Source organism: Bubalus kerabau, chromosome 4 (assembly GCF_029407905.1).
Source record: "Bubalus kerabau isolate K-KA32 ecotype Philippines breed swamp buffalo chromosome 4, PCC_UOA_SB_1v2, whole genome shotgun sequence".
Lineage (NCBI taxonomy): Eukaryota > Metazoa > Chordata > Mammalia > Artiodactyla > Bovidae > Bubalus > Bubalus kerabau.
Genome location: NC_073627.1, coordinates 168,430,729 through 168,447,122, shown reverse-complemented (window position 1 = coordinate 168,447,122; position 16,394 = coordinate 168,430,729). Strand labels below are relative to the sequence as shown.

The 16,394-nt window shown below is 42.3% G+C and overlaps 1 protein-coding gene across 2 annotated transcripts in view; it reads left to right on the top strand.

Moving 5' to 3' along the window:
* The first annotated feature begins 4,533 nt into the window (after nt 1-4,533).
* The window catches only part of TMEM245 (transmembrane protein 245), an 82,734-nt gene continuing 70,873 nt past the window's right edge, over nt 4,534-16,394 (top strand). For both annotated transcript variants that reach the window (XM_055579250.1, XM_055579249.1), the window contains exons 1-3: nt 4,534-5,174; nt 13,517-13,634; nt 15,128-15,229. In XM_055579250.1, coding sequence (XP_055435225.1) covers nt 4,587-5,174; nt 13,517-13,634; nt 15,128-15,229 — 808 coding nt within the window. In that variant the 5' untranslated portion in view covers nt 4,534-4,586. The remainder of the gene's footprint in view (nt 5,175-13,516; nt 13,635-15,127; nt 15,230-16,394) is intronic.

The following is a 16,394-nucleotide window of genomic DNA, read 5'->3' as shown; positions in this document are numbered from 1 at the left end:
TAAGTGAGGGTACATGGCTCAGTGCAGGAATAGAAGAGATAAGCAGAAGTGGTAAGGCAGGGCCTGATGGTATCGGACTCGATTGCATCATTCTTTCTTCAGGCACTGAGATTTAAAAAAAAAAAAAAAAGCAACCTTTAGTAATTTCTCATGTTCATACTTCCCAAACTCTTTTCTTCCAAACCATTTATTTACATTTTTAGTCTGCCAATTTTATCTATTATCAGACACTAGATGGTTAGGTGTTTTTTTTTGTTTTTTTTTTAAAAATTATTTATTTGGCTGCACTCGGTCTTAGCTGCAGCACTTTGGATCTAGTTCCCTGACCAGGGATTGAGCCCAGGAGCCCCTATGTTGGGAGGGTGGAGTCTTAGCCACTGGGCCAACAGGGAAGTCTCTGGATGGCTAGTTTAATATAGAAAAGGCAAATATGTTTCCTCTTGTGTGCTTTGTGGAGTTGGTAGTGGTTCCCTAGTATGTTCTGCTAAGAAGGGTTTTGAGGCTGTATCTACGCTCGGTGAGAAAGAGTTCAGTGATTTATTAGTGATGTCTGCTATGGGTTTTGTGAAAAGAGAGTGGTAACTCATATTTGGAATCTAAATGCATGTCTGTTTGATTACCTTTTCACATGGCTTCGCCTCCTGCACTGTACACACCTCTTTTATGTGTAATGTATACACTGCACTGTAAGCACAAGATTTTTGTTTAAAGGAGGTGCTCATTACAACTCAGTAAACACTCTACGACAGACATGATGCCCTGGAGAATCCTGTCCTGTGTTTGTTTTACCTCTGGGGCTTTTATCTTGATGCCCTGGGAGTCTGTGCTTGACTGTGGCTTAAGAGATGCCTCTTGGCATCTCGAGGACAAAACGAGGAGGCACCCTGGGAGCCACTATTAGATTTTCACCATGTCTCAGGCACTGTGCCTCTGCTTTAGACACGCTCTCCCATTTTATCCTCACGGCAGCCAATGATGGAGGTGTTATCATTTTATCAGCCAGAAAGCTTTCTGTTGCAAGAAATGTAAAACTGAACCCAAACTGGCTTAAATGGTTAGGAAATTCATCAGTTCATGCAACAAGCAGGCCAAAGGCAGTGTGGTCCCAGGGTCAACTTGATCCACTCTTCTACACCGTCACTGTACCTGGAAGCCCACAGAGGCTGTTCTTCCCTGAGCTGAGTTGCTACATGGCATTAAAAAAGAAAACCCAAGTAGCCTCAGGCTTCCCTGGTAGCTGGTAAAGAATATGCCTGCAAGGCGGGATCCCTGGGTTGGGAAGATACCCTGGAGAAGTGATAGGCTAACCCACTCCAGTATTCTTGCCTGGAGAATTCCATGGGCAGAGGAGCCTTGCAGGCTACAAAGGGTAATGGGGTTGCAAAGAGTTGGACACCACTGAGTGACTTTCACTTCACTTCAAGTAGCCTCACGTTTTGGAGGATGTGCCTAAAAGCATACACTCTGTGAGTTAGAGATTTGAGTAGACTGTGTGTACTCAAATTGATTTTGTAGGCCCTACATCCCAGTATTTTAATTTTTCTCTGCTCTTAATTATAGGACTACGTAGGAAGACACATTCCCAGTGTTTCAGTACCATTTCTCACAGGAAGCACAAACAACTTTTTTGAAAGGATAGCGAATCATCCATTCACTTGCTCAGCACCCTGAGCTTATGCTCTGTACTATGAATGGCCCATACCCCTGCATCTCCTGCATTGGCAGGCGGATTCTTTACCCCAGCAGCCCTTAACAAAGTAAAGAGGAAAAAGGACAGTTTAGGACAACTGAAGCAAATTATTTACAGAGTCAACGTCCAAAGACCACTTGAAAAACAGGGACTGTGACCTGAAACCCAAAACAGGACAGAAAGGAATCACTTTTTCTTCTATTTGAAAATTTGTTGAAAACAGAAGAGAGGTAACTTGCTGAGTTCCGAAGTACTCTCGTGTTGAGTACTCAGTGAAACCTTCCTCCTTCCCTCCCTTCTTTCCTCCCTCCTTTCTTTTCCTTCCTCTTATTTCTCTTCCTCCCCTTCCTCCTCATCCTCCTTTTCTTCCGCTTCCCTCTCTTCTTCTTTCCCTTCTTCCCCTCTCTTTCTTCTTCTTCTAAATAAAATGCCTTTGGAGGTGTTTTACAAGCAGTAGGCTTGGGTACCAGGACCTTTCAACAAGAAAACAGAAGCACCATGCATTGTTTCAGAGCTCCCTTTTTCTCTTTTGACACAAGAGTTTCTATTATCACTCCCATGCGAAAGGGGAAATTAGGGTTGGGGGCTCAACTGACCTGACCTTAGGTCTCAAAAATGGAACAGTGGCAGTTTGAGACTCTGACCTAGGGTTCCTCCAGGAGTTTAGATTTCTCCAGCATCGACACCTACATGGTTGTCAACAATAGTTGCACATTAGGGTTTTCTGAAGAGCTTTAAAAAATATATGCTAAACTTGCAGTGGTCCCCAGCCTTTTTGGCACCAGGCACTGGTTTCATGAAACACAGTTTTTCCACTGGGGGTGAGGCTCGTTCAGGCTGTAATGCAAGCAGTGGGGAGCTGCAGATGAAGCATCTCTTGCTCCCCCATGCTCATCTCCTGCTGAGCCACTGATTTCCTAACAGGCCCCTGATGGGTACCAGTCTGCAGCCTGGGGGTTGAGGACCCCTGTGCTAAAGTCTTCCTTGTCAGACCAATTTATTAACCTAGTAGGTAAGAATCGACTTAGGAGTCAGACTCTTAGTTTGAATCCTGCCTCTGCACGTACTAGCTGTGTACCTTGGCAAGGTACTTAACTTCTCTGAGCCTCAGTTTTCCTTATTGAGAAGTAGGGATAATAACACCATCTTCTTTGTAGGGTTGTTCTAAGGATCAGATGAGTTAATAGGAATGAGACATTTATAACAGGGTCTGCCATATGGTAATCGCTATTTAAAATCCTGCCAGACACACCAGAGCCAGTTCAGTTCAGTTCAGTTCAATCGCTCAGTCATGTCCCACTCTTTGCGACCCCATGAATCGAAGCACGCCAGGCCTCCCTGTCCATCACCAACTCCCGGAGTTCACTCAGACTCACGTCCATCGAGTCAGTGATGCCATCCAGCCATCTCATCCTCTGTCGTCCCCTTCTCCTCTTGCCCCCAATCCCTCCCAGCATCAGAGTCTTTTCCAATGAGCCAACTCTTCGCATGAGGTGGCCAAAGTACTGGAGTTTCAGCTTCAGCATCATTCCTTCCAAAGAAATCCCAGGGCTGATCTCCTTCAGAATGGACTGGTTGGATCTCCTTGCAGTCCAAGAGACTCTCAAGAGTCTTCTCCAACACCACAGTTCAAAAGCATCAATTCTTCGGCGCTCAGCCTCCTTCACAGTCCAACTCTCACATCCATACATGACCACTGGAAAAACCATAGCCTTGACTAGATGGACCTTTGTTGGCAAAGTAATGTCTCTGCTTTTCAATATGCTATCTAGGTTGGTCATAACTTTCCTTCCAAGGAGTAAGCGTCTTTTAATTTCATGGCTGCAGTCACCATCTGCAGTGATTTTGGAGCCCAGAAAAATAAAGTCTGACACTGTTTCCACTGTTTCCCCATCTATTTCCCATGAAGTGATGGGACAAGATGCCATGATCTTCGTTTTCTGAATGTTGAACTTTAAGCCAACTTTTTCATTCTCCCCTTTCACCTTCATCAAGAGGCTTTTTAGTTCCTCTTCACTTTCTGCCATAAGGGTGGTATCATCTGCATATCTGAGGTTATTGGTATTTCTCCCAGCAATCTTGATTCCAGCTTGTGCTTCTTCCAGTCCAGCGTTTCTCATGATGTACTCTGCATGTAAGTTAAATAAGCAGGGTGACAATATACAGCCTTGACATACTCCTTTTCCTATTTGGAACCAGTCTGTTGTTCCATGTCCAGTTCTAACTGTTGCTTCCTGACCTGCATACAATTTTCTCAAAAGGCAGACCAGGTGGTCTGGTATTCCCATCTCTTTCAGAATTTTCCACAGTAATCGCTATTTAAAATCCTGCCAAACACACCAGAGCCAACACTTTATTAAATAAATCAATAAAACTGAATATGGTAATTGGTCTTTTTAAAGTATTCCCCCACGGATTCTAAGATAGTGACTCTGGGGATTCTGCCTCCCTAAAAGTTGACATTAACCAGAGAACGAAGGGAGGGTTTTGTTTTGTTTTATGATTCAGGGTGTTTTGTGTAAAGGCTGTTATCTGACATTCCCCCCCTCCCCCCAGTTTGTGACTAATAGAACACTTGAATTGAGCTAGCATACACTGCTCTTATACTGTACGTTGGTGGGGAGAGGAAAGTTTGTTTTTTGCCCCTTCTAACACGCAGACCCCAGAAACTTGTTACCTGAATTCTGCGGGGACCAATGAACCACAGGGAGCCCGAGGGCGAAGGAACGCTCGCTATACTCTCTGGGAGTTGGAGTTCCTCAAAGGTTGTGTAAGCTTTCAGTGGTGAGTTAGGAACTACATCTCCCACAATGCCGCGTATCTCCCGCCCTGCCTCTCTCCAGGCCTCCCAGTGCCGTCTCTTGGCGGCGGCAGCGGCGGCAGCGGCAAAGGCACGATGGCCGACGATGGCGGCCCTGAGGAGGCACTCAGTCCGCGGGGCTCCCCGAGCCGGGCGCCGCGGGTTCAGCGTCCGGTCGGGGCAGCCGGCGGCGGCGGCGGCGGCGGGGAGACACCGCGGACAGCGGCGCTGGCGCTGCGCTTCGACAAGCCCATCAAGCAGGCCTTCTACAACACCGGGGCGGTGCTGTTCGTGTGCCTGTGCTGCGGCGCCGCCGTGCTCGTCTACTTCATCCTGGAGGCCTTCTTGCGCCCGCTGCTCTGGGCTGTGCTGTGCGGCACCTTCCTGCACCCCTTCAAGAGCTCGCTGACGCGCCTAGGGCGCCACTGGCTGCAGCGCCTGCACCGCGCGCACACGCCCATCGTGCTGGCCGCACTGCTGCTGCCGATCTGCTTCGCGGACTACGGCGTGGAGGCCCTGGGCGAGCAGGCGCTGCGCCGCCGCCGCCTGCTGCTACTGCTGGGCGCCGGCGGCCCGCTCCTCTACGGCCTCTACAGCCTGGGCAGCTACCTGGGCGTGCAGGTGCTGCTGGCGCACGCGGGCGCGCTCATCTGCCGCGGGCTGGACTACTTCAACAGCCTGTGGGTGAGTGAGCCCCGGCCCGGGCCCTCGGCCGTCCCGCCGGGCACGCAGTGACCTTCACCACACCCCCAGCTCGCTGGGGTGCAGTCCCTCGGCACGGTGCAAGGGCGGCCAAAAGTCCAGACCTGAGCATGCAGGCAGTGTCCGTCTCCGCCTTCCTTCCCGTGCACACGAGGAACTTGGTGCCCTTCCTTCCAAAGAGAAGACGGGTGTGGTTCGAAACAGTCTCCCCGTTAGGGGGACGTGTACCCTGTAGGGAAGCGCTCTTCCGTTTTGCAGGGAGGGCTTTCAGCGCATCGGCAAGTGGACAGGAATTTATTCCTGGTCTTGGAGAGGGAGTGCTCAGCATCTTCAGTTCTGCTTACGTGGGACTATCCTGGAAGAGACCTTCGAGATCCTAGTCCAATATGTCATCCTACAGACGGGAGAGGTGACTTCTTACCAGTCTTGTTGGGACAAAGAGGGGACTGGTTGACGCAAGTTTCTCAAGTCCTGGAACAAATCTTTCTTAATAGTTCAGAGCTGCCTCTCAGTTCAGGTGATTTCAGTATACTTTGTGCCAGGCACCTAGGTGCTGAGCCCCCTGGGCCTGTTTCTTGCCACATTCTCTTCTTGGGAACTCTTACGCCTTGTGCAGGGATTGCTCTGCGACATTACATCTCCTCCCACGTGGATTTCTTAAGCAGACTGGGTGAAGGGAAGGCATATTTGTGATTCCTGGATCGTCCTGAGGTTATTCTTAGATAATCAGGGAGCTTTAGAGTTGGAAGGGATTTCAAGGATAATCTGGTGACATGTTTCCTAAATCAGGCCAGATTGTAGATCAGCTAATGATCCAAACATTTCACTTTGTTGTTCAGTTGCTAAGTTGTGTCAGACTCTGTGACGCCATGCACTGAAGGACTCCAGGCTTCCCTGTCCTTCACTGTCTCCTTGAGTTTGCTCAGACTCGTGTCCATTGAGTCAGTGATGTTGCCAAACCATCTCATCCTCTGTTGTCCCCTTCTCTTCCTGCCTTCAGTCTTTCCCAGCATCAGGTTCTTTTCCAGTGAGTTGGCTTTTCACATCAGGTGGCCAAAGTGTTGGAGCTTCAGCTTCAGCATCAGTCCTTCCAGTGAATATTCAGGGTTGATTTCCTTTAGGATATTTCACTGGGGATGAAAAAAATAAGTGGATATTTAATGCATAAGACTACTATTTCATTAAAAAGCAGTACCATCTAAAAATAAATTTATTCACTTTTGTCCCTGTTAAGTGCACCTTGATTTCAAGTTGCAAAATAATTCCCTTTATCGGTCAAGCAGGGTTATAACTTGCCTGAAGTTATTGGTAGAGTTGGTGACTAATACCAGAACTGTCTTCTCTAGCTCTATCAAAGCAACCTCTCAATTAAAGTTAGAAGTTGATTATGTTATTAGGTACTGGACTTTGTGAGGGATTTAAAAGGGTTAAGGTACAGGCTCTGTTCAAGTAATGTGTCATGTGAGTATAATTCTCATGGAGATGACAGATACACATCTAAATGTTTATTTCCCACCAGTTATGGGCCAGCAAGGTATTGGAGAGCACCTCATCCATAATTTGGGGACGCTGCCTGTGTGTGCAACTGCGTCGTGATCAGACAAAATCCTTGGCCTCCAAGGAACTTGTATTATTTCAGTTGTGATAGGAAGGAGAGGTGTGGAAGCACCCTCTTTCACTTTCTGGGTAGATTGTCAGGTGAGAGTAACCCTAGTGTTACTTTGCTCTTTATTGTCTTCCTGCCTGCCGCTCTCCAGGAGAGGTTTCTGAGGTCCTGAGACTGTGATCGTCCCAGAGGCACTCAGACTTTGAACAAATCCAAGGTTCACATTCATGGAGCAGCAGTTAGATGTTACTTCTCCTTTACCTTGTTGTTTTAAGTTCAGTTAAGTTGATTGAATGCCCCTTGCATAAAAGGCAGAATATTATATGCTGTTAAGAAATATAAAGATTACTATAACTTGATTCCTATCCTCAAGAAATTCAATCTTGTCAGATTCAGACATACTTATAGATCCTGCTCACATTTTTGACTATTGATACTGCAGTATATTGTAAATTACTATAGGCAAGATCAAGTAGTATATCCACCAAACTGTAAGAAACTAGGAAAGGCCTAACATATATGAACGCTGTATTTTCATAGTGAAGTTAGAATTGAATACATGGGTACATTTGGCATGACTAATGGAAACTGGGGCATTTGAGCCAGTCACTCACAGTGGTGGAAAGAGATGAGGAATTGAATAATTGTGAAAAAGTGCCCACAGCTTAATGTATATAGCTACGAGTATCTTTTTACTGATGATAAACTCCTTCCTTATATTTTATTTACATAATATTTGTATGGGTGTGGATTAGCAGAAGTAAGGACCAAGCTAGATCAGAAGAGGGGAAGGAAGGTAAAGGCAATTAATTATTGTAGCTGATAAGCTAAAGTGATGGGAGGAAGGGATAAAAATCCCATTATAAAAGGCACAGAATGAGTTAGTTAAAAAAGAGTAGGAAGTGGTGGGGGCGCTAAATTGAGGGAGTAGAGCCTGGAGGTTGATCTGAGTTGGAGAGAAACTTGCGGTTGTGTTTCTTGAAGCAGTCGTTTGGAGCAGGTGGTTGGATGGGTTAAGTTAAAAGTGTACCTGGTTTGGCAAATCTAATACAGTTATGTAAAGTTTAAAAATAAAATAAAATTAAAAAAAAAAAAAAAAAAAAAAAGTGTACCTGGGAAGCAGAGACAGGGAGTCCTCAGCTCTCTGTCCCAAGTGCTGTGTAAGGCCTGACATGAAGTGAAAGTCGGTCATGTGACCGGGCAGCTTGCCCTCTCTCTGACTTTTCTATCTCATGGTTCACAATGGTTTGGTTTTGTAAGCCCAACCAGTGCTGCATGTGATTTAAAAAAAAAAAAGAAAGGAGTCTTGATGCTTTCTAGACAGCTTGAAAATTTGAGCTGCTGCTGCTGAGAAATATGGATGGGAGAGGTACGGATGGGCGAGGTAGAGAGAAAAGTGAATGTAAGCAAATCTACATTTTGGAGAGCCGACAGTGCATGCATTTAAGATCCAGTTTTTGAGCATCTGCCACTCACTGGTAGGCACTCTCCTGTGTGTTATTTCATTCTCACGATAGTCATGTGAAGTCAGAGGGATGGATTTCATAGGCGGGAAGATTTCGAGATTGATCTGTTCGTTCGGTAAATGGTACTTACTCAACAGACCTATCAGCAGTTGAAGGCCCTTTGTCATCAAGACCTTCACTAAAGATTTTAAAACGTTTACCTCCAGGATGTTGTGGAGGAACATTTTTTAGTTTAATTTTTTTTTTTTGTTTTTAGTACAAATTGATTTTAGTTATTAGGGGAAAAAAATAGAAGACTATCAGGGTTGGACTACCCACACATGTTCCCCCAGACACCCCTGAATTCCTGTCATCTAGAAATCTTAGTCATCTCTCTTTTATCCTTATACCTGTTCATTTATTTCCAAGTCCCATCCCGTTTTCCTTTGTAGTGTCTTCAGTACCTGTGTTTTCCTTTGTTACCACATTATCCTTCCCATTCAGTTTCTGTTCCCCTTCCTTTGGGGTTCCTTCAGTCTCCTAGCTCTTTTCTTCTCCTAGTACTCCATCCTACCTGCAAGTGAAATGCTAATCATTTATAATATACTGCTAAGTCACTCCAGTTGTGTCCGACTCTGTGCGACCCCATAGACGGCAGCCCACCAGGCTCCCCCGTCCCTGGGATTCTCCAGGCAAGAACACTGGAGTGGGTTGCCATTTCCTTCTGGGCAATTGTAAAAAAACAGTTTCAAATATTGTGTTGACTTAGTGATTTCTAAACACTGGGGGGGAAAAAAATCATCTTTTGCACCAGACCCAGGTATAACTCAGTCCTTAGGGTCCTGGTCATCTTCGCTTGGTGTAGCGCTGTCAAGATAAATCTAAAAAGCTAGCCTTCCTGCTCCACCATTTTTCTTTGCTGGGAGTGTTATGGGTCTTCCTCTCTCCTTTAGTTCAGAATTGTTAGAACATTTGAAGACATTTACAGTTTTTGCAGTAGTAATGGATTTGTTTTCTCCATGGCCTCCATGGCCTAAATTGTTTCCATTTTACTTTATAAAGAAGCATAAAGTGGAAAGAACAGTGGCTGAAAGATAGGAGTGTAACTTCTAAACTGAACTCTGTCAGTAGCTTGCTTTGTGACTTTGAACAAATCAGGATCCATCTCTGGGCTACTCAGCCCTAGTTGTGTGAAGTGTTGGCTTATCTTGAATGATGTCTAATTATCATCCTCATTTTAGAGAGCTTAAAGAACCTGCTCAGGGAATTCCTAGGTGGTGCTAGTAGTAAAAAACCCGCCTGCCAATGCAGGAGACATAAGAGACACGGGTTTGATCCCTGGGTTGGGAAAATCCCCTGGAGGAGGACATGGCAACCCATTCCAGTATTCTTGCCTGGAGAATACTGGAATGGACAGAGGAGCCTGGTGGGCTACAGTCCGTGGGGTTGCACAGAATTGAACACAATTGAAGTGGCTTGGCACGCGTGCAGGGTTCCTGGATATTCAGTTTTACAGATCCTAAGAGTTTGTGCTTCCCTGGTGGCTCAGACGGTAAAGCGTCTGCCTACAACACAGGAGACCCAGGTTCGATCCCTGGGTCGGGAAGATCCCCTGGAGAAGGAAATGGCAACCCATTTCAGTACTCTTGCCTGGAAAATCCCATGGATGGAGGAGCCTGGTAGGCTATAGTCCATGGGGTCGCAAAGAGTCGGACACGACTGAGCGATTTCACTTCACTTCACTTCAAGAGTTTGGCAGTGCTGCCAGAAGGTTCTTTGGGATTGTACAGGCCTGCCCCATTCCACTTCCAGGTGTGTTTTGCTTGCCTGGCAACAGTAAGAAGGAAAGTTTTCCAGTGCTTAGGTTCTTTCTCATGTTAAGACTTTGATTATGAAATATTCATGACTCTAAGTTGCCACATCATGAAGAGAACAGAGTTTTCAAATTAGAATAAAGTCGTTTTAAAGGAGAATGAAGTATCTGAAACAATGATCTGATTAGGGCTATGATTTGACCATGCATGTGTCAGTGTTAAGTTGCTTCAGTCATGTCCGACTCTTTGAGTTTCCTTTAAAAAATTTGAAGTATGCGATCTCTCATTTTTTCCTTGCTCTGCAAGTGATACTAATTCCTTAGGAATACAGCTAAGAAACAAAAACTTGTTAGAGACTGGTTGAAAAGTATCATAGGCTTAAAATCTGAAAGCATATCCTCTGTGATCCTCTGGTTCACCTTCTCACTGAGAGCACATTCTCCTCCTTGGTCTTCCCCATCAGCTTTTGCTCAAACTTTTAGTGATAGTAGCTTATTTCCTTTTTAGATTTGTTGTTCAGTCGCTCAGTTGTGTCCAGCTCTTTGCAACCCCATGGACTGCAGTGCCAGGCTTCCCTGTCCTTCACCATCTCCCGGAGCTTGCGCAAACTCACGTCCATGGAGTCGATGATGCCATCTGACCATCTCAATCTCTGTTGCCCCCTTCTCCTGCTCTCAATCAGTTTATTAGAAAAATTCATCATATTAAGCTGAAATATGTTGCTTCCTAATTTCCACCTGTGATTTCTGCTCTCAGAACTACAGAAAATGGTCTGTTGCCTCTCTCAGATGACATTTCCCCAGCTATTTGAAGATAACTGTTGAATCTAGTTATTTCCTTCTCTTTCCTAAGCTGAACAATTTCCCGCCCCCCACTCCCTGCACCTGTATCTGTATCTCCTGTATTGTAATTTCCATTTCTTTTTGCACTCAATTTTATTGCCCAGGTGGTTTGATAGTGCAAGTCACTGAAACACTTTCCCTAATGTACTTTTATTAATAAGCATTCACACCAGTTATACTTCTGACGAGCTATTCTCTTCCCATTCTGTATTTGTATAGCTGAGTTTTGAACCTAAAAGCAAAACTTTGCATTCCTCTCTATTAAATTTAATCTTACTTGGTTAGCCCATTGTTCTAGTTTCAGAATATCTTTTTGAATCATTTATATTCACTATTCCCAACTTTGTATAATCTGCAAGTTCAACTAATACTCCTTCTAGTCTTTTATCTAAATTACTGACTGCATGTTTAATTAACAGGGCTGATTATGCTTGTGTCACATACCTCTGAAGACTATTCATTTGCCGAGGATCATTTTTAAAGAAAATTTCAGCAATTTGTAGTCATCAGAATCAACTGTTTTTATTTTCTCTTGTGAACACTGGAGCAGCTTTTCCTCTTTATTTTTCTGGCACTACCCTTTTTTCTCCTTAATGTTAAGAAAGTAGATTCTGGACCCAAATCTCCAGGTTCTAATCTTGACTCACTTTTTAGATGTGTTACCTTGGGCAAGTCACCTTTGAAGTCTCAATTTCTTTCATGTCTAAAATGAGAATGATAGCCTTACTTATTTCCTGGGGTTATAAGGGTTAAGTGAGTTCATGTCTATAATGTGTTAATATAGAGCAAGGCCTAGCCCATGGTAAGTGCTATATAAGTGTATTGTTGTTACACACAGATTTTGTTCTGAGCTCTACCAGTATCTCAAAATTCTCTAAATTCCCAGGGTTAAATCTCTGTGGTCCTACAAGCTTGAGCTTTTTTGAGGCAGCTGTAGGCTCACTTCCCATGTGCTCATACATCTGGGACTTTAGATCTCTTTAATATTTCATCTTACTAGTTGCTTGAAGAAGAATATTTTAATGTCCTTTTCATTATAAAAGAACTAGTGCCTGTTAAAGACAACTGGGAAATTACCAAAAAAGGAAAAACAAAATCTTATCACCCAAATACAATTTATTAGTACATTTCCTTCCCCCCACCATGAAATAGATATAATCCTGTCATATGTGTTTATTGTATTTTGCTTTTTCCTTAATAATATCTTAGGAATATTCTAAGTTATGTAGTCTTTATTTAAAAAAGCCTGCTTTAATGGTTGCATAACATTTTATTGAATGAATCATTCAGAGTTAACCACGTCCTAGTTATTGAAACTTTAGGTTATTAATTTTTCAAGGTCCTAAATTAGACTGTGATGAGATTTTTTTACATTTAATCCTTTTTCAGAATTTATCATTATTTAATAAGGTCCCAAAACAGAATTCTCAAGTCTGAACCTATAAACATATTTTAGAGCTGAAGAGTATTTTGACAGAGATGATCAAAATAAAGTATGAGGTAGTTTTTTTCTGTCTTTTGTAGTAACCATATCAGTTCTTTTTTCTTCACTCTCTGGGTTACAGCTTAAAGTCCTTTCATTTCGTTTTGTTTTAATTTGCCTATATATTTTTCAAGGTTCAAGTTATTTTAATAAAGTGTCGGTGCTCGTGTCTGTTCTACCTTATGTATTCCTTCCGTCTTTTGTGCGTGTTCTATGAAATGTGAGTTTATTTGAGAGTTTCTGTGTCAGCTACATTGATGGTTTGTGAGTACTGAGTCGTTTAGTTTTAGGGTGGGAAAGAACTGAGGAGGGGACCCTGGTTCACCTGTTCTTCTGTTCTCACGTCTTCCTGTTTCTTCCTCTGGTAATATTTTTTTCAGCTAGACTTCTCAACTGTGTGTAACTCTGGAGTAGGTTTTAACCGTCTGTTACCTAGGTTATTGCAGCAGGGTCACACTTCAGCTGCCTGCCTTCTTTTTAGCTTTCAAAAAGTTCTTTTTGTGGTAACAAGCATATTTTCATAGGTTGTAATTGAATCTTTTAACCTGCTTCTTTTTGGAAAGCTTCCTTTCATTCTCTCTCTCTTTTTTGGCCATTGTATGAGGCTTTCCAGATCTTTGTTCCCCGACCAGGGATCAAACCCGGCTTTCCTACTGCCGTTCCCTTCCAGGGGTGGAAGTGTGGCAGTCTAACCACTGGACTGTCAAGGGAATTCCCACTTGTTTCTTCTTTTCTTTTGTGAACATTAATCTATAGAGAAAACTTTTAAGAATTCCACAAGGTGAAGCTCTTAATTTAAATCCATGGCTTAAAAATTGAGTATCTTAAGTATCTTTATGCATGCTGTAGCTTTTGAACTTAAATGAAACTGTATTTATGTATTTTTTGTTAAAGATATTTAATATCACTGCATGGGATTTTAATAATAACAATAAACAAACCTGTTTATTTCAAAACCTGATTTATCAAGGAAGAGGAAGAGAAACTATGCCTCCTTCTGTTAGCACTGCCAGCCGTCATCCATGGTGTTCCCACAGCTCTCATGCTATGTAGAGGCTTGCAAGTTTTGTATAATTGCATGTTTATTTCACATGTATATATTTTACAGCTGTGTCTGTATTTCATTTATTTAAGATCTGGACCTTGGTAGTTGGCTATGTGTTGGCTGTTTCATTCAAGTGGAATGCAAGCACTGAACGCTACTTGAGAGCAATGTCAATTCCCGTCTGGATTATATTGCTTTTTCATTTAGGTGGGTCTTTTTTTTTTTTTTTTTCTGTAAGAAACTCTAGCTTAAGGTCAGCACTGGCTGACCACGTGAATCAGAGCGAATTTTTTGAAGTTTTGCGTGTTGCATTTAAAATTCTTTAGTCATTTGAAAATGTTCTGGCTTAAACAGTCATTAATCTTGAATGAAAATGTTATACTTTAAGATATCTTTTAAGTATATGGAATGTCCGTTTTCAGAAAATTCTTTTAAGAATAAATATTGATATATCTTAAAATGTAGAATACACTTGGACTATCCTGGCTGTTTCTGAGTGTCTTACTTAAGGAAGATATAGATAAGCAGTCAAAAATGATAAGAGGTGCTCAAAATCATGTGAGAGGAACTATTAAGGGAACCAAAGATGTTTACTTTCCGTAACAGCAGAGCACTGGGGCTACAAGGGAGAGGTGGAGATGGAAAGATATCGAATATGGAAACCTATTTCACGTATTTGAAGGATTCGGTGAAAGAGTGGTTTAAACAGATCTCTAACCATTTGGGCCAAGTGTCAGAGCAAGGAGTAGCTTCAGAGAGACATGATTCTGTTTAACGTAAAGAATGATCAGTGTCAAAGCTGTTCAAAGTAATGAGTTCCCTGTTATTTGAGACTCTTCACTGTTAGCTGAGAGGCTGCTAGGATGTTGTACAGTGATTTTTCAGGGACTGATTTATCTTTAAGTCTTAGTATATGGAAACGTCAAGTTCTAATTTAAAAACAAAATTCAGTAACCTAGAATAGTAGATAGCCTATTAGAAGTAGTTTTTAGAGCTGCCTATTGTTAGGAAAAAAACTAGAGTTGATTGGAAGTATGTCTTCGCTCAGAATCTGATAAGGAACAAAGCATAACTTTCTAGATTGCTGACTTGGAATGCTAAAGGAATTTCTCAACAAGATCCCCTAATATCTGTTGGGATTCATTTTGAGTTTGGGGAAGGTAGAGGAGGGAGATCGGCAGGTATGTTCCTAAGGCTCTAGACTAGCTCAGGGAAATGCAAATGGCTTTTGATCCTTGGCCACTTGTTAGGTGACATTAAAGCTTTTTGCTGTGCTCCTATGGGCCATTCCACTCTTTCTTGAGAGGTAGAATTCACACCCAGCTGTTTTCAGGAGTGCAAGTCAGACACCATGACTTAAGGTTCTGTGCCTGATGCAGGTCATTCTGGGGTTAGATGTGGGGCTTGATGGTCTTAAGCCCTGAATGTGCTTTAGAATGGACTTGATTCCTCAGGAAACATGCCCATTAAAGGTAGACTGGCACATCCTCATTCTTTAGAGCAGGGCTGGATTTCCTGAGAGGAGCTCTGAATTGAGGTTTCAGCTGTTTGGTGGCCTTTAAAAAATTTTTTTTTCCCTGTGAAACTATTTTGTTCATATATTTTGCCAAATTGTTCTGTCAGTCTACTAAAGTGAGTTTTTTAAAGGCAAGTGCTAGGTTTTTATTTCACTAAACATGTTGATTCTTAATAATTTGCAGCATCCTTGGCTGGCGCATGGAGAATTCCAGTATTCCTCGTTATTGTTTTCCTGATGTGTGTGGGCACCCTCTATGAAAAACAGAATGGAAAAGAGTCTTCTGGTAAGAAATAGGGCATACTATTAATATTATTCTTAAGAAGTATTTGGGAGAGTAACTTTATTTTAAAAACATGCTGTGATAAACTGCTTTATTTCAGTGGTGTTTTCTGAACAGAAAATAAATTTGTTTAAAATATTTGGATAGTTAAACCATGTCTCACCTCCTGTTTTTGCATTTTTAATTGAGGTTTACTTCATGTAACGTAAAAGTTAACCATTTAAAAGTGGCATTTAGTACATTCACAGTGCTGTGCAGCTTCCATCTAGTTCGTTTTCATCACCCCCCAGGGAAGCCCTGTGCCCATTAAGCAGGTAGCCATAAAGTTGGGTTATTTGAGGTTTGTTTTTTTTTTTTTTTTTTGCTGTAAACTTCCCTCTTAGAAGTGCTTTTGTATCCCATAAGTTTTGATGTGTTGTATTTCTATTTTCTTTGGATCAAGATACTGTTTGATTTATTCTTTGATACATTGGTTAACCAGAAATATGTCACTTAATTTCCACATGTTGTGTTCTGTCTAACAAACCAATGCCAGATCCAAGGTTATGAATATTTACAGTCCCTGTAGATCTTGTATCCTGCAGCTTTGCTGAATCTGTTTATTAGCTTGGATAGTTTTTGTGGCTTCTTTAGGATTTTGCACATGTAGGTCGTTTCTCTGCATAGTTTTACTTCTTTTCGCATTTGGATGCCTTTTATTTTTATCTTGGCCTCATTGCTCTGGCTGCAACTCCCACTACAATGTTGAATATACCATGTTGTTTTAAAGATTATTTTTGAGATACCCTGGTTGCAGGTGACCTTTATCTAGACTAGTCTGTTAAAGATAGTAATCACAGGGCTATTTATGGCAGTTCCGTGTATTTGTTCAGTTACTTTATAGAAGTTTTTAAAATTAAATCACCCTTTATTATTTTATTTGATAGTTGAGTAATGTCTGACAGTTGTAAAACATCTTTTGTTCATAAATATTTGTTTAGAATTTTATAATAACTACCTGAAACAAAGAAATTTTACTTATCTCTGTGACAGTGGAAAATCAGAAAGATTCTATTTTATTTTATATTTTGCTGTCTACATTTTCTTTTTTCAACCTGTCTTCCTGTGGTTATCTGTCAAAGTAAACTTCCTGTTTTGGCAACTGCTATAGAAAGTTTGGTGGTTTCCA